The following is a 25,079-nucleotide window of genomic DNA, read 5'->3' as shown; positions in this document are numbered from 1 at the left end:
CAGCTCCTCCCATAAGCCTCCTTGTAGAAAAAAGAGCCGAGGAATTAGCATGGGTTAAACTCTCAGATCATAGAAGGGAATAGATGTGAAACGGGGGCGTGGCGCGTGTCTCCTCGATATGCCCAGAAACGAACATCGGCCGCGTAGCTAGGTTAGTCGCGATTCAGTCGTACTAAGGAAATGTTCTCCGATATTTTGGATAATGCGTCGTTACGTGCAATAAAACAAGTGAAACGAAGAACTACAGGAACAATGGAGTCATTTACTACATGTAAGTATTGCAAATCCATTGGTATTTTGCTTATAAATAAAAAAAAGTAAACATTTTTACGAACGAATTCAGTGCCGTAACAGTTACTGCGATATCGAAATCAGTGGTGATAAAAATTCTAACACACTTGTACATTGACGATTTAGTTAGCAACCACTTTATGTCATGCTCAACTACTGCGCAATGTATTTAATTTCTTCCGATATCCACTGTCGTGTGAAAATACACAGTACGGCCGCATGTGCCGGTCGTAACATAGTGCCGTGCTCGTGTTCTAATGCGGTTTCCTATTATCGATAAATAGAAGTAAATTATAATTTTCTATTTTGTAATTTTAAATAAAAAAATGATGTGTTACTTGCGATTATAAGATTTTACAAAAAAAAAATAACAGTAGAAGTAATTAGTAACTGTCAACTATGTAATTACTATAAGAGCTAGTTCTAAGCCTAATATAGGCATTATTTTTGATAAACATATGCAGTACGCAGATCGCCATAATTAAAAAGTAAATGCGTGATAGTAGTTAATAATAACGTATAATAATAAAAAGGTTTTCATACATAAGCATTTTGTGAAATCAGTTTCGAGCCTTCCCCCTAGCGATTTAAAGTATCGATATCTTGTCGACTCCATTTTGTCTTTGTTCTCTCACTAGTTTTCAAAGTGTGCGTCACGTCACGCGGCCATTGATTGGCCATAAGGCTTGCCCTCTGGCCAATCACAGCACTTTTAAGCCGGTTGCACATGTTGTCGTAGACTCTCAGTCGCTTTGTTTTTACACAGTTGAATGTGTGTGTGGGAGCTGTGGTGGGGGAAATGTGGGGACACTGGTTCTCGTTGTAGTTACGCGCGACTTCATATCTATTCTCTTTCTATGATCTGAGGTTAAACTCTTCCCTGATGGAAATAATGGATTACATGAAGAAAGACAACACAAAATAACCCCATTAGACTACTTTCAGACTAGAGTTATGGGAAGCGACAAACGATTCCAAACAATAGAATACCTATTTTATGCTCTGTCTGCAGTAGAATTGTTAAGAGCACGCCAGAATGTATCTGTATGTGGAAGACTTCGACAAGATGGGATTCAGCCGGAGGATCTTATACAAAATATACATTTATGTATGAGAAACATTCGAGGGACTTCTTCCTACTGGCACAGGGCTTTTACAGAGCTAATGGCCATGGTCAGAAACTTAGGGCCACCCCATTTCTATCTTACATTATCATGTAATGATTTGAATTGGCGGGACATGTTAAAAGCTCTCTTGGTGGCAGATGGTAGGCCTGATTATCCTATCGACGATCTGACTTACGATGAAAAGCTAAGATTAGTGGAATCGTATCCAGTAACCCTGTCGCGCCAGTTTATGTTCAGATTTAATGCCCTTATGCGAGTATTAAAAAGCAAATCTAATTATATATTGGGTCATGAACTGGTTGATTTCTGGTGGCGGGTTGAATTTCAATTAAGGGGATCTCCACATATTCATATGATCGTTTGGTGTAACGATATGCCCGATTTCAATTCGCCAGAAGGAATTAATCTGCTTGAAAATATAATTACCTGCGAAATACCTGAAAATGATTCAGAATTAAAAGATCTCGTCACCAGACTTCAAACCCACAGACACACACATACATGTTACAGTCGTAGAAGTCCAAATTCGTGTAGATTTGGGTTTCCAAAACGAAGCTCAGAAAGAACAGTAATATTGGACGACAACCAAGCAACTTCAAATGGTGGAAAATTTTATATATTAAAGAGACGCTTGGAAGAAGCTATGATTAATAATTACAATGCAGCACTACTACGATTGTGGAGTGCTAATATTGACATACAGCCTGTGGTTTCAGCTCTTGGCGTTGCGTATTACATCGCTAAATATATCGCGAAATCGGAACCAGCGAACCTGCAAGCCGCAATAGCAGAAGCTCTCTGTAGAGTTAGAGAAAGGGGAGGAAATTTTGGCCGGCAGATATTTGCTGTTCAGAATTGTTTGCTGAACCATCGTCAAGTGTCAGCGCCGGAGTGTGCGTACAGGCTGTGCCACCTGAAGTTACGCGACAGCTCCAGGAAGTCAACATTCGTTAACACATGCAAGCCTGAGCTCAGGTACAGGATGTTACGTTTTGATTCGGATACAGTTGAGCCTTGCAGAAATATATTCGAACGATATGAAAGTCGACCACGGAACTTAGAAGAATTGAGTCTCGGTGAGTTCGCTGTCAATTATGAGCCGATAACTTCTATTGCTTATCAAGACGATGATGATGGAGATGCTGATGCTTATGAGCAAGAAACTGAAAACCAAGGACCAATAATAAATTTGCTGAATAGAATGGGTAGAATGAAGAAACGATCACGGCCAGCAGTTCTACAAACTCGATATTACACCGCTGACTCGGACCCTGAAGCATACTATTACAGTTTGCTAGTTACGCATTGCCCTTTCCGTAGTGAAAGTGAGCTGTTAGAGGGGTACGACAATGTTAAAGATGCTTTCTTGGCGAAACGTGGTCTTTTAAGACCACTTCATTCTAGGTATGATAATGAGCTATTATCCCGTTGGGAAAACGAAATACAAGATGCCCTTCGACGACTAGCTGCTGAACAAGCAGCTGACTTGTGTGCCAATGATAGCGGCACGAATCATCAGACGTCGATATTACAACCACCATTTCATGATATTGTTATTCAAGAAGATGATTTTGAAGACAATGTGGTAGTAAACACTATGTCTGATGAGGATTTCTTGAGAGGAGTCAATTCCTTAAACCACGATCAAAAGCAGTTATTCGCCAAAGTAAGTGACAAATTACGAACAAATACTAATAATGACCAACAAAGAACACTCCTAATGTTCATTACTGGCGGAGCTGGAAGCGGCAAGAGTTTCACTCTGAAACTGCTAGTTGAACAAATTCGGAGACTATCCTCAAATACAAGTGTTACAGTCACGGCACCAACCGGCGTTGCTGCCCGACTGGTCGGAGGATGCACTTTACATAGTACATTTGTATTGCCTATTGAAAAGGGCCAAACAGTTACATTGAGACCGCTGACCGGAGATCGTCTGCAAAGGGAAAGAAATAAATGGAAAAATATTGAGTGGGTTATAATAGACGAGGTATCAATGGTGCCCTATTCTACACTAAGAAATATTCACCTGAGACTACAAGAGCTTAAACAGAACGACCGTGTCTTCGGAGGTGTTAACGTTCTAGCTTTTGGCGATCTCATGCAGCTACCCCCGGTTGCTGCTACACTTGGGGGCGCGTATTGCTTCAAGCAGCCGGAACATCTTGTACATGAACCACATTTGTGGAGGATGTTTGATTTCTGTGAATTGAGCCAAAATATGCGCCAAGCCAACGATAACACCTTCGTTGATCTTTTGAACAATATCAGAGTAGGCAAACTAACCTTAGAACAACTGGCCACGTTAGACACAAGAAAAATAACTAATGAAACAAACGATTATGATGAAATAGTACATATATATCCCACGTTGAAACAGGTAGAGTCATATAACACCAAGATGTCGGAACGTTTAACATTACTTACTAAAATGTACACCATCACAGCAATAGATACATCCACTGAATCGAAGACATACGGACAGACCCCGAAACCTGAGCATTTACCTAGTGACCCCAATAGGACTGGGGGTATAATAAATAGCATCAAACTGGGTATCGGCTCCCGAGTAATGCTTCGTAGAAATTTGAATGTAAACCAGGGTTTGGTAAACGGAGCGATGGGAGTGGTGAAGGCCTTCGAATGGCCTGCTCTTCGGCGCGATCAGTTGGAACAGGGAGAACAGCCAAGCGCTGTTCTCATACAATTTGACGACACATCCATAAAAGCAGATATTAACGGACTTATCAGAATCGAGCCTTGTCTCACTGAATTTGACGGCTTGAGGGGGTCTGGGAAAATTCAACGTAAAATGCTCCCGCTGATTCTTTCTTGGGGTTGTACTGTACATAAATTACAAGGTTGTACTCTAGATAAAGCAGTTATCGATCTAGGAAAGTCATTGTTTGCTAAAGGACAGGCCTATGTCGCTCTCAGTAGAGTCAAAACCATAGAGGGATTGTTTATAAGTGCCTTGGATCATAATAAATTACTTAAAAATCCACATGACAGTCGATCGTTAGCAGAATTAGATAGATTAAGAAATCTTCCCAGGTCCTCTTAATATATGAAACATCCAATATATTTATACTAACGACCTCATCCACTAATTCATGACCCATTCGCTGCCATCGACGCAAATGTGCGTCGCTACTACGAAAAATACTGGGAGCTTCATACGGGGAAACCGTTGCTATACGCGCTACGATCCACGCGCTACGAAATAGTAAAAAATAGGATATCTCTACATATTACTATACGCCGATATATAAGTCAAAAGAGATGTCGTATGTCAACTACCTAGTTTTTAGTTCATCAATTTAACTTTTGTTAATATTATGCGCCACAAATACACTTTAACACCAAAATAGTACAAATAAAAATAAAAAGTAAAAAAACTAAAACCCAACTACGACAAAAAACGACGCTGAAAAAGTATAAAACAAGATTTTCAGAATACTGAACTGAACAAAGTTGCTAATGTTGTTGCAAGTAAATGGACACAGTAGACTCTACCAAGATGCCTTCGTTGTAAATTGACAATAATGTCATACAATACTATTCTGAAGTATGCAATATTCACTATGTAAAGATAAATTTTCATGTTTGGAAAGGCGTAGTCACACGTTACATACCTACCGTAGCACTTTGACAACGTGTGACTGCGGTTTTCCAATCATGAAAATTTATCTTTACATAGTGAATATTGCATACTTCAGAATAGTATTGTATGACATTATTGTCAATTTACAACGAAGGCATCTTGGTAGAGTCTACTGTGTCCATTTACTTGCAACAACATTAGCAACTTTGTTCAGTTCAGTATTCTGAAAATCTTGTTTTATACTTTTTCAGCGTCGTTTTTTGTCGTAGTTGGGTTTTAGTTTTTTTACTTTTTATTGTTCGTAAAAATTCTATCTTCATTTAAAACACTTTTGAAAGCTTCAACATATCGGAGCCTGGTTTACTAAATTCAAGGAGTTTATCAGACCATATTTTATAATATTGGTAGGTATTCAAAATTCAATAATTTTCATATTAACCAAAATAATTAGTTTTATAACATAAGTTATATACTAAAACAGTTAACATAATACATAGTTCAGTGTGTAATATAGCTGATTTACAAATCATTCAACAAATGATTAAGGTCAAACATTTGTGAAACCCTTTTTTAAGTTTTTTCTGCTATACGTACATAACGATGATTAAATACGAGTATGTTTAATCATCATTCATCAATCCAACATCAATCAAAAGTTTTCTTTCTAATAATTTTCCCAACAGGAATATCCCATTTGCTGTTATATTTACACTTCCAAAACGTTGAATGTAGGAGGTAAAGCTGTGGGCTTTCATCGTTGTATATCTTCGTGAGGTCCCAGCGGACTGTGTATAAAACTCGCGAATCACGCCTAAGGGTTAAGAATCGCCTTGACAATAATTTGATATACGAGCTGTTATTTATACGTGTTTACCCAAACCAATTGACCAAGGGTCGGGGACTCAGGACATTGATTCAGGATGTCGGAAAAGTTTAACAATAGGGCTACTTTCATATTGAAATATTACTACGAGTACTTTAGCGAATAGAAATTCCTAACGCCGTAACGTTTCCACTTTCCAATATCCCATTTATGGAAAACTGATATTATAGCGGAAATAATTGGTTTCAAATACATTGTACAAAATTTGGAGTAGGTATTAGATTATTTATCTCTAATAAGTATACATTGTCGACTCGTCGCGACAGTATTTTAAACACAAAAAGTGCCTAATGTTTGAATCAGTATTCAGAACCAGAATCTGTGTTGGTGACATTATAAAGCATTCCTCAAAATCAAGTTTTGTGTGTTGAATAACAAAAGAATTCTCAATTATGATAATAAATTAGCTTAACAAAATTATTTTAACTAGGTTGGTAGTTACTAAAATATTAGTTCTTTATTAATAAGTAAACTTTTAGCAAATTGTAAGTGTTCCGAAAAAGACGATTCAGTTGCCAAAGAATTCCGCTTAATTCTCATAAGAGCTAGTTACAAACTACCTCCTAGTATGTAGACACTTTTGACTGACAGACAGACACGTAACGAGGTTAATTAGAACTGTTTACATTAATTATGTGATTCATAGCAACTTTTACTGGGCTCATGATTCTTACAATCTTGCAAAAGATCTTTATGTGCGATTTCAGAAAATTGTATGTAATCTGTTAAGCTTTCTCTCGTCGATATAAAAGGATACAATTTTATTTCACTTGTCAGCGTCTTCATCGAACACGCGTTAGCCTGACACGCGGCAGACATGACACGCTTTCATAATATGTAAGGGGCGGGGTAGACATATTAATATGCAAAGGCGATCAGCCGAACGAATTGGATGCATAAAGTAATACCCGTCTCGCTCAAACTACTCCATCTTGATGCAACGTTTTTTAATGGGACAAACTTTACCGTAGGTTCATGTTCTGAAGTTAAAACATAGCTTCCTTACTTTGTAAAAGATCTGTGTGATATTGTGTTATTTGCTGATGACACATCTCTCATTTTCAAAGTTGATAGAGGTAAAGTAAATTTTGACGATATTAATAACACACTCTCACAGGTTCTACATTGGTTCACTGTTAACAACTTATTGTTAAATGCAAACAAAACTAAGTGCATTAAATTTACCTTACCTAATGTGAGGCAGGTTTCCACGCAATTAATGGTGAAGAATGAACCATTAAATAGCATAAATTCCACAACATTCCTGGGAATCACTTTAGATGCTAAACTTCAATGGGGTTCATATTGAAACTTTGTCAAAAAGGCTCAGTTCGACTGACATTGAAACGGCAAGGCTAGTATATTTTAGCTATTTTCATAGTATAATGTCATACGGCATATTGTTGTGGGGCTCAGCCGCGGACATTGAAACTGTGTTTGTTCTGCAGAAGAGAGCAGTGCGGGCCATTTATAACCTTGGACCCCGATTTTCCTTGAAAGATTTTTTTAAGGAAATAAACATACTGACAGTAGCTTCACAGTTCATTTATGAAAACCTTTTATATGTCCGCAAAAATATAGAGCAATTCACGAAAAAGAGCGATTTGCATAACTTTAATACAAGAAACAAAAATAAACTTGCCGTTCCAAATTTCAGATTGCATAAGATTGGTAATTCATTTATGGGAAAATGTATTAAATTCTTTAATAAATTACCACAAACTGTTGTAGAACTACCCATTCATAAATTCAAAGCACATATTAAAAGTACCTTAATGAAAAAGGGCTACTATAAAGTCGATAATTATATAAAAGATAAAAATGTTTGGGATACGTTACTGCCTAGCTCGCATAAATATTTATAACTTTGTACATTTTAAAGCATGTAAACCTTTGAAAAAGAGGCTGACAATAGTGACTGAGTTTCTTGCGCTGCTTCTTCTCAGCACTGGCCCATTTATTGTCCTGAAGCAGTGGTAGGGTTAATACTGGGACGTGTAAAAGTGCTTTTTTTGAGCCTATTTACAGAAATAAATGAGTTTTAATGAGTTTTAGTTTTACTAATTACAAGTGGCTTTAACAAAAATTGATTATTATCAAAGTGACAAAGCTTATTGGATTTTCAATCTCATTATGCTTTTAGAGTTCCTATCTGATTTTAATACCTCTTTAGGTAGAGCGGAAAACGCAGCGTGGGACGTTCACCCACAAAGTGGACCGACGACGTCATAAAGGTAGCAGGAAAGCGCTGGACGCAGGCCGCTATCAACCGGGCAACATGGAAAGCATTGGGGGAGGCCTATGTTCAGCAGTGGACGTCCTATGGCTGAGATGATGATGATGATGATGAGATAGAGCCTTCTTACCTAACTAGTTTGTTTTGATTTGTGTCTGACTGACTGTCTTGAATGTCGGCCGTTTGGTGTAGTGGTTCAGAACGGACTACTATGCCGAGAGGTCCCGGGTTCGATTCCCGGCCGGGCAGAAATTGAAATGATGAATTTTAATTTCTGTGACGGGTCTGGGTGTTTTCTATGTATAATATGTATGTATTTAAAAAAAAAAAAGTATATAAGTATGTTTATCCCGTCGTCTAGTACCCATAGTACAAGCTTTGCTTAGTTTGGGACTAGAGGCGCAGTGTAAAATGTCCAAGGATATTTATTATTTATTATTTATTTATTTCCTTGATTTTTCTTTAATAAGACTTCGAACAGACAAAAAGAACTATTGCAAACAAGGCGCATAACACCACAATAAGTTTACATAATCTCTTGAAATACCTATAGCTACATTTTATAAGTTGTGGATAACTTTACTAAACCGAACGAAGCAGAGAAAGCAAGGAAGTAACAATCCATATATCATTCTGGCATAAACTATAAATATTTTAGTGTAGAAGAAAATCTGCCTTAAATTTCACTTTTCTATTCATATTTATTGGGCGTAAATACATATTCAATGTGCTGTAAAAATTATAGGATACTCGTTAACATAAATCTTTTACCGTTCGGTACCTCCATAAATTAAAATTTAAGCCTAAACTTTAGAACATAGTGTTATTTTAGGCCTTAACTAATTTAATGAAATAAAGAAAAACACGTCTGTCCCACGATTTTAACACATTATTGACTTTGTAAGTGCCGATTTAATATTGTTGTTCCGAACAAGGTACCTTTTTTGTGGCGTTGAATTTATATTAGTTCGTTTTCTGTACCGTCATGAAAGTTTATTTAGGCCTTTACTATGTTGTATTTTTATTTATTGGTTACAACTTTCTGGCCTGGCGTATGCTTGGTACCTTTTAAGTTATACATATACGGAAGCAAATTAGGTAACATATTTATATATTTTTTCTAAAGGAGTAGGAGAGTTTTGAACTCCAAACCGTCACAAACAATTTTGCGTTACATTTAGAACCAGAGAGCGAAACGGATCGCAAGGTAACCAAGTTAACGTCAAATATGCGTCCATCCAATGCGTCCTCAAATAGATCGCTAATGACGTGGTGCAACATTGCTTACTTCGCAATCAATTTTAAAAGCTGTTTAGTATAATGAATTGTTTCCTATTCTTCAGTTGCCATTATTTTAAACAGAGTTTAAGGAATGTTAAAATACAGGTTTCCTACTGTAAAGTTGTAAGGCTCTTTGTTCTCTGTCAGGGCTTATAGAAAGCTGGTATCAGACTTTTATAAGCCTTTGGCGAGTCAATTTTTTTGTTCGAGTCGATCGGACTGATTTTTATGCGCTTTAAAAGGCTTAACCTGATTCAAAATTGACCCTACAACTTTCTTTAACTTTTGTTTCAGTAAAAGGAAAAAGCTTAGACCATTATACATATGATAATATCTATTTTGCATAATGTTTGAATTAAATAAAACCTCGAGTCACTGATTAAGTACATAAAACCACCTCATTAATTTAGCCAACTTTGATGAATTTCAGATTTTAAATGGTACCTAGTCAGATTGATCCCATCAAAAACAATACTTGTCAAAAAAACCAAGTCTCGCAACTCAGTTGTTCTACGGTAAAAAGTTGTGAGATCCATGTAATACCAAGTCCAGGCCAGGAAATCTTTAACGTTTTACATAAATTATTGACTTGGCCATCGCACTAAATAATTTAATTTACACGTGTTTTCATGCGATGGCCAAGTCAATATATTTATGTAAAACGTTAAAGATTTCCTGGCCTGGACTTGGTATTACATGGATCTCACAACTTTTTACCGTAGAACAACTGAGTTGCGAGACTTGGTTTTTTTGACAAGTATTGTTTTTGATGGGATCTCATTTCTTTTTGTTTTTGTATTTTGTAGACAGCAGTTATGTATCTAGAAAACTGGACCGAAATTGAAAAATTTTACTCGACTTGGCGATTGCACTACCGTGCCCCCAAATCTCATTTCTTTTTGTATTTTGTAGACAGCAGTTATGTATCTAGAAAACTGGACCGAAATTGAAAAATTTTACTCGAATTGGCGGTTGCACTACCGTGCCCCCAAATATTTTAGTTTTTCCTTGATTCATACACCAAACACTACTTATACATATTCCAAATTTGAAGCTTCTAGGTCTGCTAGAAGTGCCTTAGAATTTTGATGATCGGTGAGTCAGTCAGTGAGTCAGTCAGTGAGTGACAAAATTAAGTAACTTTGACCCGTTATGATTCTTAAACTACTGGTTCAAATTGAATGAAATTTTAAATATACCGTGTCTTTACAATGCCTGCATAGCTAATGAAAATTCAGCCTTCTAGTTTTATCCACAACGAAGTTACAGGCAGTCGAAAATGGCCTGAATTGCTTCGAGAAAAGGATGGTACGGCCGTGCCGCTTTTTTGCTCGACTTGGTGGGGGCACTGCCGTGCCCCCAGATATTTATAAAAAAGTATTTTGAGATGCGACTCTTAATTAATCAGACTCTTAAAGTAATCCTTAATAATCAGTAGGTATGGTAGTTAAATTTTTCAGCAAACACCGACTACAAGAGATCATATTTTAGATTGTAAATCTATGCACATTCACTTTATTCGCAACTAGTAAGGGTAATCGTGGCGTGGCGCGTCGTGTCCTGTCATCCTATCATCGTATGAAAAATTCACACCACGCTCACATCACGCTTCGGCAGATCACGTCCGCTGTTTTTCAGAGCTTTTACTTTAAACTTCAGAGTTGCAAAAACATGTACGATATGATCTAGAAGATGAAGTACCTACCTATGTTGTACCTAGATACGAGTAGGTACATTTGAAAATTAACTATTAAATTAAAATACTTGACTATGTTTCGAGTGTACAATATTTTACGTGGAGCTACTATTTTCATTGGAGTTCATTTTCAATGAGAGTAATAATAATTTCTGTTGTAATTGAGAACCATTCAGTGTTATTTAGATAAGCTTCAGAATTTATTATATTAAGTCTTTAGAGATTGCAGCTTATTCAATGGAGATTGAAATCTAAGTTTACTGCATATTTAATGCTTGTTTGAAAGAGCAGTAGACTCCCAGTGAACTAACTTTTAGTTATTATTAATAAAGTTAGCCTTGCCGTTTAACGGCTAATTAATATTCTCAATAATGCATTTATGAGTAACTACTTGCTATATGAATTTACTAGTTGCCATATTGCTTTTTTATGTTTTGATCGTGTTAATTATACGTTTCAGTGACTGTATTTGCCTGAAATAAGTAATACTCGTATACTCTTGTCAAGCAATTAAAAACAACTTCCGCGAGTCCTGAAAGGTTCATACATAGGTCCACGTAGTTACAATATTCATGGAAACAAGTATAATGTATTTTGTGGTAATATAGTGTATAACCAACACAAAAGTCAAGCGATCGAAAGGGATCGAACCAACGTCCTGTCGAATCTTTAGTGACATCGGAAGCTTAGCTTCAAATGAAATATGTATTTGGCACCCTGTAGGTACTTGCTTTTAGAAAAATTGTTTCCAATTCGAGCCTCCCGTACTTGTTTGGTTGCATGTCATTTTTCCTAAATTTCAATAAATGTAATAACCATTTGTTAGCCAGAAGTATATTAGCTACAAAGGAGTTCCAATAGGGAATGAGCTTGGAAATGGATACCTCCCTGCTGACCGCAATAAGTAGCTTATCTTCGATAACTTAGTAAAGCGCTACCTTTTAATAAGTTAAGTATCTACGTCTTTTTAATGTTGTAATTTTACTAATTATTTATTTACTATAACGCATTTTAACGCATTAGTGTTAGAGTGGTGTGGTTGATCGCGGTAAATTTTCGACTCTACTAAGTAACTTTCACTCAAATATTACTTAACTTAATATTGAACTTAGGCGAAGGCTTACTATTGCCAAATAAATACTTTACGTCTATAAGACAATGTAATGTATTAGTGTAATGTAGATTCTTGACTGATTTTATTCGTTTACAAAATGGTATAAGTAATAAAGACAAGCAAGGCTTACTTATAAATTAGGTATATTTTTTGTTTCAATCAAATAAAGTTTTTTTTAATCATCTCAATTCAGTAATCATTCACGGAAAGTATTTGATACTTGATATACCTACCTACATGCGAGTGTATGTGTGACAAACTTTGAAGTCTAGCTCTGAACGTAATTCGTTTGAGTGTATCTTTTCCCATCTAACATTTGAGTAAATACCGTATAAATTACTTTCCAAATGTAAATTGGATTAACACTGCCTTTGCAATCGGTTGGTTCGTGTTTTCAGATGATTTTATTTATATTTGAAACGAGTTCAAAAAGTTCAATACGTTGCGTATGTATTTGATTGGATTTTTCTTTACTATGAGGCTTTCCGCATGTTTGTGGCTGAAGCAAGTCATTAAAAATTATAATTAATGGATTAGATGCTTTCCATAATTTATAAATCTCAATATAGTAAGAAACAATATTTCTTATCACACAGTTTCGTAGTTTCAATTTCAAAAATGTTGTGAATTTTGTTAAATCAAACAAATCAAAATCTTTTGTCCCAATTTGTTTTCGCAAAGAAGTTTTTATATAGTTTGTTGATGAAAACATAGTTTGGTATCCAAATGGTGTAGATAAATTATGTAAAAACTACTGTAATGACTTAACTTCGACCTAAAAGTTTCTCCTAACTGTCACGTAAAACGAACAACTTCTTAGAATGAGGTCATATAAGGAAGATCTGGTGGTTACAAGATAAGAGTATGAATAAGTAATATTGATTGGTTGTTGAAAATGAAACACAATCTAAAGTAGCGAGAAAGTTTGTGTTAGAGCTAGACTAGTCCACTTGAGTTTCACTCAACAAGTAGCCCCCAAACGCATTAAACATGCTCCGGACATCCTGCGTATAAGTTTGGAGTGGTATGGCGGCAGACTCACCCAAGGGACCTAATTTATTAATGTGTATTTAGTATCATGACGTTTTCATTTGTAAATGAGTGATATAAACTTTTGAGATAATTAAGAAATCGGTTTAAAATTTGTTTTTCTGCCGATAAAAATCATAACTCAAAACATTACATTATGTATAATAGCCAAATAACAAGATTTTTTTATTATTAAATAATAATACTTTCATAGCGTTGGTATCAAATAAAATAAGTAGCTGTTCGTACAGGCCTTATTGGCAATGACCGCCAATTCTGTTGAGTCAAGGGTACTGCGGAAATTAGTAAATATACTCTTCATATTTGCCTCACCTATGACTAAGAAGTTAATTAATTAAATATCAATATTGCCGTGACTTGGCGAAAAAAGCGCACGTCAACTTATTTGAAAAAGGTTTAGCTAGAAGAGCATAAAAGTCAATCATAGACGATTAAAAAGTTCTGATTTCTATAAATTTTACTTTAACAACTGACATTAGTATTTATATTGGTAGAAATACAATAAGTAATATCGTTACCAAAAATTTTTCAAATTAAATGTAATAACTTGAAAGCTCTTTTAATTTAAAAATGTTGCACCTTATGAATAAAATAAGATATCTTAATTTTTTTAAATTAATGTTTATGTGTTTATTTTTTTATAAAATAATAAAATAATGACTTATAACGACTTACCTTATTTGTGGTTGTGAAGGCGCGAAGTCTCTGACAGCTCAGCTAAGCTTCTGTGCCCTCTGCTGATGCTTTTCGAAAGCAAATGAGCGGTTGTATGGACCGCCGCTGCTTATATACCTGACCGCGCGAGCCTCAGCGAGCTATAGACTCCGTAGCGCGTAGGTGACGCTGACGGCTTCTACGAAACCCTGCTACGCCCGCCCTACGCGTTACGTGCTACGTGCTACGAAATTCGTAGCAATATTATTGAGGCGTTATAAATGCTACCGTAAACGTTGCGTTAATATTTCAAAGCCTTTTATTTATGTTTATTTACATTTATAAAAGTTACGAGTACTTTTGGTCACATTCATTTAAAAAATTCCCGTCAGTAATCGTGTTAAAATATCGGTTACAATAAATGAGTCATTAAATATTCTTCTTTATCAATTTCTTATAAAAAATAAGGTTTGGTAGGTACTTATCACACGATGTAAAATAAAAATGCAGAATAGTTAATAAAGAATTTGTTTTCCAGCAAAAAGAAAATAATGAATGCGCCCAACATATTGTTTTACATTACTTTAAATTTATAGGTCATATCGACCGAAAATTATACATTTTACCGGCAAAACGTGTACTTATACGGAGATATGAATTTTCCCTTTATTTAGATTTTCTATTTAGGTAAGGCATTGTTGTGAAAATCCCAACTAATATTATAAATGCGAAAGTAACTCTGTCTGTCTGTCTGTCTGTTACGCTTTCCCGCTTAAACCTCGCAACCGATTTTGATGAAATTTGGCATAGAGATAGTTTGAGTCCCGGGAAAGAACATAGAATAGTTTTTATCCCGGTTTTTGAAACAGGGACGCGCGCGATAAAGTTTTTCTGTGACAGACAAAATTCCACGCGGGCGAAGCCGCGGGCGGAAAGCTAGTGAAAAATAAAGCCTTATGTTGTGTTACTTTGACGTAATGTTAATTTGAGATAAATATTTTTTAAATCTTTTCTCATCTGTTTTTAAAATTAATGTCGATCAGATTGGAAATTAAGAAATATTTTTATCTGGTCCACGTAGGTACCTACAAAAAACTGTGTATACAAACAAAGTAGAAACATTTTGTTTGTGCAACTTTATATGCGTTAAGTTTCCGAGCTTTCCTTAGTTAGCATCGAACTGTGTTAGTCCATACCTACCTACTTCCTACTTTAAAAATTCAAAATGTGAAAGAATCGACGGATGGATGTTAGTTATCCTGTCACACAAAAACTATTGAACGGATTTTGATTAAACTTTACAGTATTATTATTTAAACATTAGGTATTTAAACATGAGTTAATTGACCAAATTACGAAAAGTGTCAATTAAATCGGTCTTCCTGTGACAAACTTAATTTGACGCCCGCGCTTACATTAACCATCATCATTGTAGTACCGAGCTACCTGAAATATTACATCGCTATTTTCAAATAAGATATTTATCAATTTAGTTCAGCTTTAATAATAATTTTAGATCCTACATTAGTGCAAAAGTATGAGTTTATAGGCTATTTTCTATCAAGGTGAACTCGAATGCTCATACATTTGTATTGTAAAACAACGTGTGGTCAGACCTTCAGGAACTGTTTCGTATGTGGGAAGCATGACAATGCATACAATTAGGTCACACAGCAGGCACAGCACATCCAAATTCATGCAGAATTTTGAGCTATTTGAACCACACACGGATTGATTAAAAACATTTTTCATGTTGACACAACGAATAAAAAATAAATGTAGGGTAAAAGGGACCGTGTTACCTCTAATTAACTCTAATTAAGACTATTATTCTAAGATAATTCAGAAAAATCACGCTGTTCCCGCGTTTTAAGACAATATTTTTAATTTTCCTTGGAGTGTCCTAGCGTAGTAATGCAAATACGGTTGGTGACAGTAAGTACATTAACTTTTTATGACCGAACTCATAAACTGGGCATTGTAAGTCACTTTGGCACCATAATACGAGTATGTATGTTGACGTGAATTATAGAGTTTGGTGATAGATTTGGATATAAATCTATATTTTTGATATTTCTTTTTGCGATCTGTAAGGATCTGTCTCTTGCACCCTGTATTTTGAATCATATTTTCAGATTTTTTAATGCAACCCGTCTTTTACATTTTATTCTATGTAGGCTGAAATTACATTTATCATTAGGTATGTACCTGCTATGGAAGTTCATACTTTTTTATTAGCTTACTTCCTAAACTGACATTAATACAAGGTTAGTCCATTAACCAGCTTGTATGTGAACAATAGATCAACAGTTTTGGACCATATCACCGTCAAGATAATTTTAGTAACAACCAGGATACGAATGGAGGACGATTAGCTTCAGCAAACAATTTAGATAACGATGACAAATATAAGCAATATTATTGCTTCCAGTAATCCCTCATCGTTTGCACAATCACTTGTGTGATTAATTTCATGGAAAATGTGTTACAGACTGATACTAGGATTGACTGATGGGGATAATAACACTTACGGCAAATACGGCAGCAGATTGCTGTATTACGAATAAATAATATACTGTGTAACATACTCGTACGTGCGTATTAAGATTATTATGTTAATAGATTCCGAATATAATGAATATTTATTTGCTTAAGAACACACTGTTAATTGGTTTTGCAGTACAGTAGAGTGGAGCACATGTCTTGACGAAATTTTGTAGTACGCGATACAAGTTTATTGACATTTATTTACAACTAAACATTCACATTTGTCAAATTAAAAATAATAATAAATCTTTTATGCTGACTCTCGTCTAAGTAAATTGTTTATATCTGTAATTTTTATATTTATTTATTTAATTAGGACAACCAACAAGACAGGCACAAATTCAAGCAAAGGGGTTTACATACATAATTTTGTCTTAGGACTAGATGCTATCTTAATTACAGGCTGCCACGGCATGCAAAAGTGGACTTTGACAGAATGTGAAACATAAACGTACAGCTGATTTTGACACAATATTCAATTTAATTTATTTCTATTCAGAACAATTTTAAACCTCAAATTTAACTGGCAGATCTTGGCTAAACGGACACATGTGCAAATGAGAGTTGTATTTTTTTCTTAAATTTCCCCAGCGAGTCAGAAAAGATATCTATATCTCCCTCCTTGCTGCACCTATTATATTGCCTCTGAAGCCTATTCATGGTGGCATGGTGACCCAGGTTGCTCTTGGAACCCTGCACAAAAAAGGGTACGTATCTTGCGCGTCGAGGTAACTTGAAAGGGGCATTTAGGTTGATGGATTCCAACAACTTTGGACAGTTCACCGCGCCGTTTATGATCTTGTGCAGAAGTATATGATCCAAGAGTTGTCTGCGATCTTGCAAGCTGTACATTGTATGTACATACATCTATATTGTACTTATATCATTTTTAAGCTTGATATTTTTACTAATTCCTGATTCGCAAAGCTAAAAACACCATAATACGATACGCCAACGTGGTTAGGCCAACGAGTCGGTACAATTAATTTCGTACGTAGGCATTATAGGTACTGTTAATTGTGAAAAATATAAAACGTTAAAATAGCGGTATCGTTATAGCCAATGAGATGCTGTCATAGTGACATTGACAATACGTCAATGTCACACGAGAATCAAACGTCAGAATAGAGGGACGCGCGGAGACGACTCCGCGCGCTTTTGTGCTAAGTGATGAATTGTATTTAAAATAAGGCAATATAATGTGAAAGATAAGTATCCAGTGTTTTATTTATGAGAATAGATCTACCGGCCTTTAATAGTTCAGAAGTGAGATCTGAAACCTATGATAGTAACGTGATTTCAAAGTGTTCCAGGTGACCAATGTTTCGTGTTATTTGTCACGAATGTTATCACAAAACGCCCACGATTCTATGATTAAAATTGAATATGATGAAGAGAGAATGTCAAGGAAACCACGCTGACAAAGGTGTGAGATGCAGAAAAGTATTTAAGTACGAGAAATGATGGACGCAAATTATGAAGATACTCCCTCCGTAACTTGGCTTGTGGTCACGTAAGTGGTGAACAATTTGACTAACGATGGCCCCAGAGCAGGTACGATTTATTATTATTATCGATTATTCCAACAGCAACTATATTAACACATTTCCTTTTTGAGCAAAATAATGCATGGAAGTGAATGATGCATCAAATGTTATAGGTATTGTCAGTCTTTACTGATAATGCCAGGAATGTGTGTGAAAGCTATGGTATGTGCTCACTTTAATTGCAATGTCCAATAAACTATTTTAGTAAATCAAATTAAATTGAACGGTGTTCATTTGTTCATGTTTACATTCTGCAAAGAATAACTGGTTGAGATTTAAAATCTATAAAGAATAGATAGAATTTGGTCAGATAAATTAAATAAGTTTGGTGATCATGCCCGAGTAACCTCTTGGCATTATTTTGGAGAAGAATTAATAATTAGTTTTATTCAAGTAAATTGAAGCTAAGGTCTGTGTTGTGTAAACCAGTTTTAGTATCATGATGTTTCTTTCTTGATGTTGAGCACTATAAGATGAGATAAAATCTATTAAATAGCTTAATTTGTAAATTGAAATTAAGTAAAGCAGCCAGTCATGCCGTTGAACATGTGGTGTATTTTTGGTACTCTTATAGTGATTGATACTTCAATTATTGTGAAACATAATTATTATTATGTTACATGATGCTATATTTTGAGTAAAGATAATGTTAATATTGAACTTTTCCAACTTATCAATTAATTTCTGCTGCCAGTAATGATTTGGGTTGTATCACTAAAATTGAAAATTAGTGTGGGTGATTAAAATTTATCCAATTATTATAATTAAAAAAAAAAAAGATATAGAATGTGGTACATTTAACTTAAAGAGTATTCTTGTGTACCAGCCATTATTGTTGGTTATTCTTCCCACATAGTGAAAATGATTTTAATCTTGAGGTTATTTATTAGCTGTTTAATAAAAAGGTTACTGGTTGTAGCATGTTGTGTGTGCATATTTTTAGATTTGACTTGAGTTTTAGATATGGTGACTTATCTGTCTGCGGGTTGGCCCTGTGGTGAGCAAATCAGTCAAGCACAATACCTGAGTGAAGCTGAACACTGAACAAGGGTACTTCACATAAATGATTTGGAGTTGGACAGAAGGTAATGCAATACAAAAGGACATCAGCTGTGATATTTGGTGAGTGAAAATGTAATACAAAAGGAATCGGCTGTGATATTTGGTGAGTTGAATTAATGTTTTATTGCAAGGGTTGAGCTGAGACTAGCAGTGCCACTGCGGCTTGGTTGTTTAACTGTGCTTATTCTTGTCATTGGCATGAAATTGCATACAATTAACTTGAGTGTGAACAGATTGTAATAATGAATTGGCTACAGTCTACTGCTAGACTTTAGAACTTCCCAACTGCCGCTAACAGTCTTAAGCAAAAAGTTATTATTAATAATGGTGAATAAGAGAGTGATGTGTTGGAATAGAAATAAATGCTTATCATTGGTCATTAGCATTGGCCTATTGTGTGGTATACTGCTGTACTGTGCAAAAGTTAGCTATTTACCCGACTGCGCCAGAAGGAGGGTTATGTTTTTTTTTAATAATGGTATCAATGGAGCAAAGTACTAGCAGTGATCAAATAAAGTTTATATTGGTGATGATTGTGTTGTGTGCTTCCCTGTAATGACTGGGTTAACAACAGATACTTGAATATGAAGTCAGTTGCATTGTGGGTGAATTTTGGCCAAGCATGAGAAGAGAAGTATTGTACTTGTTAAATTAAAGTTCTTGGATATTTTCATGAATGCTTGTTCCTATTTGAGGATGGTAAGTTCATGGAAGTATGTGCAGTTTCCAAAGATAATAGTTGGAAGTGTATTGCTGTCAACACAACAATAACAGTAAGATTATTATGATAAAGTTGCATTTGTGTGTGAAGCAAATTTGTGTTCACTAAGACACAATGTTAAGCATAAATTGTTTCACTGTTTATTACTGGCATTATTATTGATGATGATTTATGTAGTTGTGTTATTCATATTTTAGAGTTTACATTGAAATATTTTATTATTTAAATAAAGAGAATGTTGTGATTATGGGAATGGTTTGAAAATAATAATAATAATAGGGGTATGATGTACTATGTGAGGATCATACACCAGTGGGCATTGTCATGAAACTGGGTGGACTTTGTCATTTTGTGTGAGATGGATGTCCTGATAGCTGTGTGAGGAGGACATGTGGCATTGTCTTGAAACTGTGTGGACATTGTCATTCTGAGTGGGATGTCTGTGTGACATCAGGAATTGTGAAGATGTCGTGTCTTGTGTGGGAGACATCATGAACTATGATGTTTTGGCTTGTGTAGCGACATCATAGGGCTGTGTGGCGAGGCGCAAACTGTGTGGAATGGCCTAATCTGTGTGGGTTTAAAGAGAAAATGTTAAAAGAACCATAACCAATCCCATAAATCATTTAGGTCCAATAGTATTTATTTTAATTGTATTGCATTGTATAACTTCATTAAAATTACGTCATTAGGAGTTCACAATGTTCTAAATTAATTCTGAATAATACCGAAGAGAAGAGGCAGTATCATGAGCAAATGGAGAACCTACTGAGAAAGGCATACGCCGGGCGCTGTAGTGGTGACTTCGTGGAAAGCTTCAACGACGTCGAGCAAGCAAAGAAGTGATTTTTCAAGTGGACGAAGACCACAGGAAGGCGGTCTTCCATGTCCGGAACTGGAACAGCAACAACGACAGGTTGCTAGCAGTCGTCCCGAGCGGCAGGCGCGCCGCGAAGGAAGGAGCGACCCCTAGAAGCTCCTGAAAAGCAGTGGCGCCTCAAGACCGGATGGGACGAGCCCGTGCTGGAAGACGTCGCAGCATACTTCGAGAAATGGCTGTCAGACCTGCAGATTATGAAGAGACTGCGTATTCCTCGATACTACTACGGGGGGGGAGATAAATGAAACTCCGAGAGCTGCACATCTTCTGCGATGCAGGCGAGGAAGCCTACGCCGCCGTTGCGTATTGGCACCTCACTTACAACGACAGGAAGGACGCGGAAGTTGTGCTGGTAGCTGCGCGTGCCAAAGTGGCTCCAGTGAAGACACAAACGATATCGAGGTTGGAGCTACGAGCAGCATGAACGGAAGTGCATCGGCTGCCTGTAGAAGACACTATCTACTGGAGTGACTCCTAAACTGTGCTGCATTGGCTGCGGAACGGAAGCCGCCGCTATACACCCTACGGAGCGCATCGACTTGAAGAGATCACCGAGGAGACAAGGCTGTCGGAGTAGCGTTTGAGTACCCACTCACTTGAACGTAGCCGACGTGGCGTCGAGAGCGGGATACGTGCCTACATCGGAAGAGGATGAGTTGTTCCAAGGGCCGTCGTTCCTTAGAAGACCGAAGTCTGGATGGCCACGGCAAGAAGGCAAGGACGATGACGTGACAATCGAGCAACACTGCATCTCGTCACTGGGAAGATCGAGGATAACGAGACGGTCACATCGGACCTCTCGCTTTGAATATTCCAGAACATGAGAGACAGAGTTGGCAATATCGCGAGAGAAAGGGAAGAGTATAAGATAAGGAGCAGGGCATTCCAGCTGACTAGTTTAATTCAGATAAGAAGCGAGTTAAGAAATCAAAGTGGTCGAAAAGAAAAAGTGAAGAACTCAGAAATAAAGCTGTTTACAACAAGTACTCTGCCTTCAAGATTTATGCCGGTTCCTAGCCCACGAACATGCAGTCCACTGCTCATCAACAGTGAGGGTTCTTTCCATTCTTGGAAGTAGAATGGGTTACAGTTCTATGATTTGGAGTTTATCGGAACCAATAAGTTGTATTTTTGTGGTGGTTGAACAAACCTGATAGAAACCTTGGATAAAGGCCTAATTGGGCATCAAAGGATGAGTTTCTTCGGTGGTAACATTTTGGGCATATGAGCTATGGTGCCTAGATTAAGATGGCATGTGTGTGATCGACATTATTGTCATTATTGAAGCAGCTGATTCTAAAATATTGAACGAAAAGATAATTGTGGTAGCGTCTGTATGACCATTGGCGTGGCGCTACTGATTGAGGAGCACGCTGAGCTTCTAGATGATGTGGATGTGCTGTGTAATGATGACATAGATGTACTGTGTGATGATGATATAGATGTACTGTGTGATGATATAGATGTACCGTGTGACGATGATATAGATGTATTGTGTGATGATTTCTCGTTTCAGCAGAACCAAAGGTGGTCAGCGTGTGGTGCGAATGGTGATGGAGATGGCAGAGTGGATCTAGCCAGGTGCTCAGCTGGATCCTAATACGAGGCGTCAAGTGTGCCATGAGCAGACCTTCGAGGGCGAAGGAATTGCAGGAAGGCCGAACTGTTAATTGTGAAAAATATAAAACGTTAAAATAGCGGTATCGTTATAGCCAATGAGATGCTGTCATAGTGACATTGACAATACGTCAATGTCACACGAGAATCAAACGTCAGAATAGAGGGACGCGCGGAGACGACTCCGCGCGCTTTTGTGCTAAGTGATGAATTGTATTTAAAATAAGGCAATATAATGTGAAAGATAAGTATCCAGTGTTTTATTTATGAGAATAGATCTACCGGCCTTTAATAGTACATACAGCTATTTTGAAATAATGTTATTTTGTATGAAGGAAGAGGCAAGCGTTACTTGATGCGATTTGTAATTAACAATGTAGATCATAAATTCTTGCCTCACTAAAATTATTCATAGATCCCCAGCCAGTACTAGGACATGTCAATTCTATCTGATGTCGATCAAATGTTTTTTTTATTACATCGTTTTATGCCGGAAAATTCCATGTAACTGCGTCGTAGAAACGTCAACGACTACGTGGGTCAAAGAGCTACCAATCCTCGTCACTTCCGATACGGCTGAAGAACGCAATTGCCATTTTGTTTGAGTGATAACATATTAAATCTATACATATACAGTGTGAGTCACGTTAAAGTGTACATATGAAAATAGATGAAACTAAACCTATTTTTATCGACAAAAAAGAGGTCAAAAATTTTTTGAGATTTTTTTTAAATTTTTTATAGAATTTTTTTTCTTGCAATTACTTATTGTAAAGAAAACGTAATAACTTTTAAACTAAGCGGTAGATCCTGATAAAATAAAAACAGTAATAATGCTAAATAACAGGCAATACTAAAAAAATACATAAAATACACAAAAAAGGCCAAAAAATACTAAAAAATGATACTTTTTGAAAAAAATCTGCTTTAAAATTCGTGTTTTTTTGGTTATTTGATAAATTTCTCCAAAAAATGCCCCTATAACCGGTGGTTTTTATTACTTTGTATTATTTTCTATCGTATTACCTTGGTAAAACCAAAAATCGCATGTCTCTATCCCTATCACAACGTTTGCAATGATCGTTTGAACTAAGCCTCTCCGGGCGCGCCATTCAACGCTTCGTTAACAACAAAACTGAAAATGGCTCTAGATTTGTAATTTTGATAAAGACAAGTTAGATTTCAAATAAAAACAAAAGATTTCGAAGTAAAATAAGCATTTTAGTTAAAATTAAAATTGTCTCTAGCTGTAGCGGAGAATAATGTTGTGGCAGGCCTTTGTTCAAACGATCATAACAAATGTTGTGATAGGGATAGAGACATGCGATTTTTGGTTTTACAAAGATAATACGGTTGAGAATAATAAAAAATAATAAAAACCACCGGTTATAGGGGCATTTTTTGGAGAAATTTATCAAATAACCAAAAAAAACACGAATTTTAAAGCAGATTTTTTTTCAAAAAGTATCATTTTTTATTATTTGTTGGCCTTTTTTGTGTATTTTATGTATTTTTTTAGTATCGCCTGTTATTTAGCATTATTACTGTTTTTATTTTATCAGGATCTACCGCTTAGTTTAAAAGTTATTACGTTTTCTTTACAATAAGTAATTGGAAGAAAAAAAATTCTATAAAAAATTAAAAAAAAATCTCAAAAATTTTTTGACCTCTTTTTTGTCGATAAAAACAGGTCTAGTTTCATCTATTTTCATATGTACACTTTAACGTGACTCACACTGTATAGCTTTTGTAGCCCGCGTCGCCACCAAAGTTAGTCTATACAAATGTTTTGCCGCGATACAAGTATCATTAAAATTCGGTCAGCAGCTTTTGCGTGAAAGCGTCACAATGTAACAAACATACATACATCCTGCATCCATAGTTACTCACAAACTTTCGAATTTAAAAATTAATAGGCGCATACGATTTTCGACTTCTACGCGGAGAAGTTGCTCTGCTTAGTCATGACGGTTCTGTATACATTTTTAAATTTAAACTATCAGAAGTAAACTACCTATTTATAGATAGAGGTACTTACATCCTCACATCCTTATTACACTATTTATAACCAAAACCACGGCATTAACGTTTCTCAGAATGTAACTTGTGCTTACAAATTCATGAAACCGGAAATTATGCATAAAATATAAAATTGTTTTACCGGAAAGGGAAGGTTACATTTTTTGGTGTATAATCTTTGTATTTTTGCAAAAAGGATAATTTGCATTTAAATTAAATTACCTACTTCGGTGTATTGGTTTTTCTCATTTATTCGAAAAGAATACCCTAAAATTCCAATTTACTAAGGTACCTATACTATACAGATATTACGTCAGAATTTTTGCAATGACTGTTTTTGTTTTAGTGGGTTCGTTAAAATGAAATTTGAATTTAAATATAAATCTTAAGATACAAAGTAAATTAATTCGAGTAAAAGTAAAATTTATCGCTCGCAAGCTGGACATCGTTTGCTGTCAAGTACCCCGGACGTTCGATAATGAAGGTAGGTACACTCAGGTTTAAAATGAAAAAATATCCTTTGAGTCAACCACGAGCTGATTGGTTTGCGTTTTAATCCATTTCATGTGGTCTTCAGTGCCTGAGCGATACACGTGCCACATTGAAGGCTATATTTATTTAATATGTCGTTATAGGCTATCTGTTGGACTTACTATTTCCATTATCCTTCTGTTAGCTAGAGCCGAGATCTATACTAAAATATCAGATTTTAATTTTTATTCCGTATTATACATATGTGATGTGATAATA

The 25,079-nt window shown here is 35.9% G+C and overlaps 2 protein-coding genes across 2 annotated transcripts in view; one reads left to right on the top strand and one right to left on the bottom strand.

Moving 5' to 3' along the window:
• LOC135075110 (allatostatin) overlaps nt 1-14,046 on the bottom strand; it is a 29,091-nt gene extending 15,045 nt beyond the window's left edge. Inside the window, exon 1 of the mRNA XM_063969452.1 lies at nt 13,958-14,046. The gene's annotated coding sequence lies outside the window, so the exon portion shown is untranslated. The remainder of the gene's footprint in view (nt 1-13,957) is intronic.
• On the top strand, nt 1,792-20,938 carry LOC135075427 (uncharacterized). The gene is made up of 4 exons (XM_063969869.1): nt 1,792-4,263; nt 17,075-17,190; nt 20,506-20,647; nt 20,741-20,938. Exons 1-4 carry the CDS (start codon nt 1,792-1,794, stop codon nt 20,936-20,938), a joined length of 2,928 nt encoding a protein of 975 aa, XP_063825939.1.
• Nucleotides 20,939-25,079: the final 4,141 nt, after the last annotated feature.

The sequence above is a fragment of the Ostrinia nubilalis genome, chromosome 10 (genome assembly GCF_963855985.1).
Source record: "Ostrinia nubilalis chromosome 10, ilOstNubi1.1, whole genome shotgun sequence".
Lineage (NCBI taxonomy): Eukaryota > Metazoa > Arthropoda > Insecta > Lepidoptera > Crambidae > Ostrinia > Ostrinia nubilalis.
Note: the sequence above shows the minus strand (reverse complement) of the source record. Positions and strands in the feature narration are given on the sequence as shown.

Excerpts from the sequence above, each read along its gene's own strand:
- LOC135075427 (XM_063969869.1), top strand. The coding sequence starts at position 1,792 with ATGCCCGATTTCAATTCGCCAGAAGGAATTAATCTGCTTGAAAATATA. Across the intron at positions 4,264-17,074 it reads TTCTTTCTTGGGGTTGTACT|CGAGTCAGAAAAGATATCTA; the intron begins GTACATAAATTA and ends AAATTTCCCCAG. Across the intron at positions 20,648-20,740 it reads GCTTCAACGACGTCGAGCAA|TCGTCCCGAGCGGCAGGCGC; the intron begins GCAAAGAAGTGA and ends GGTTGCTAGCAG.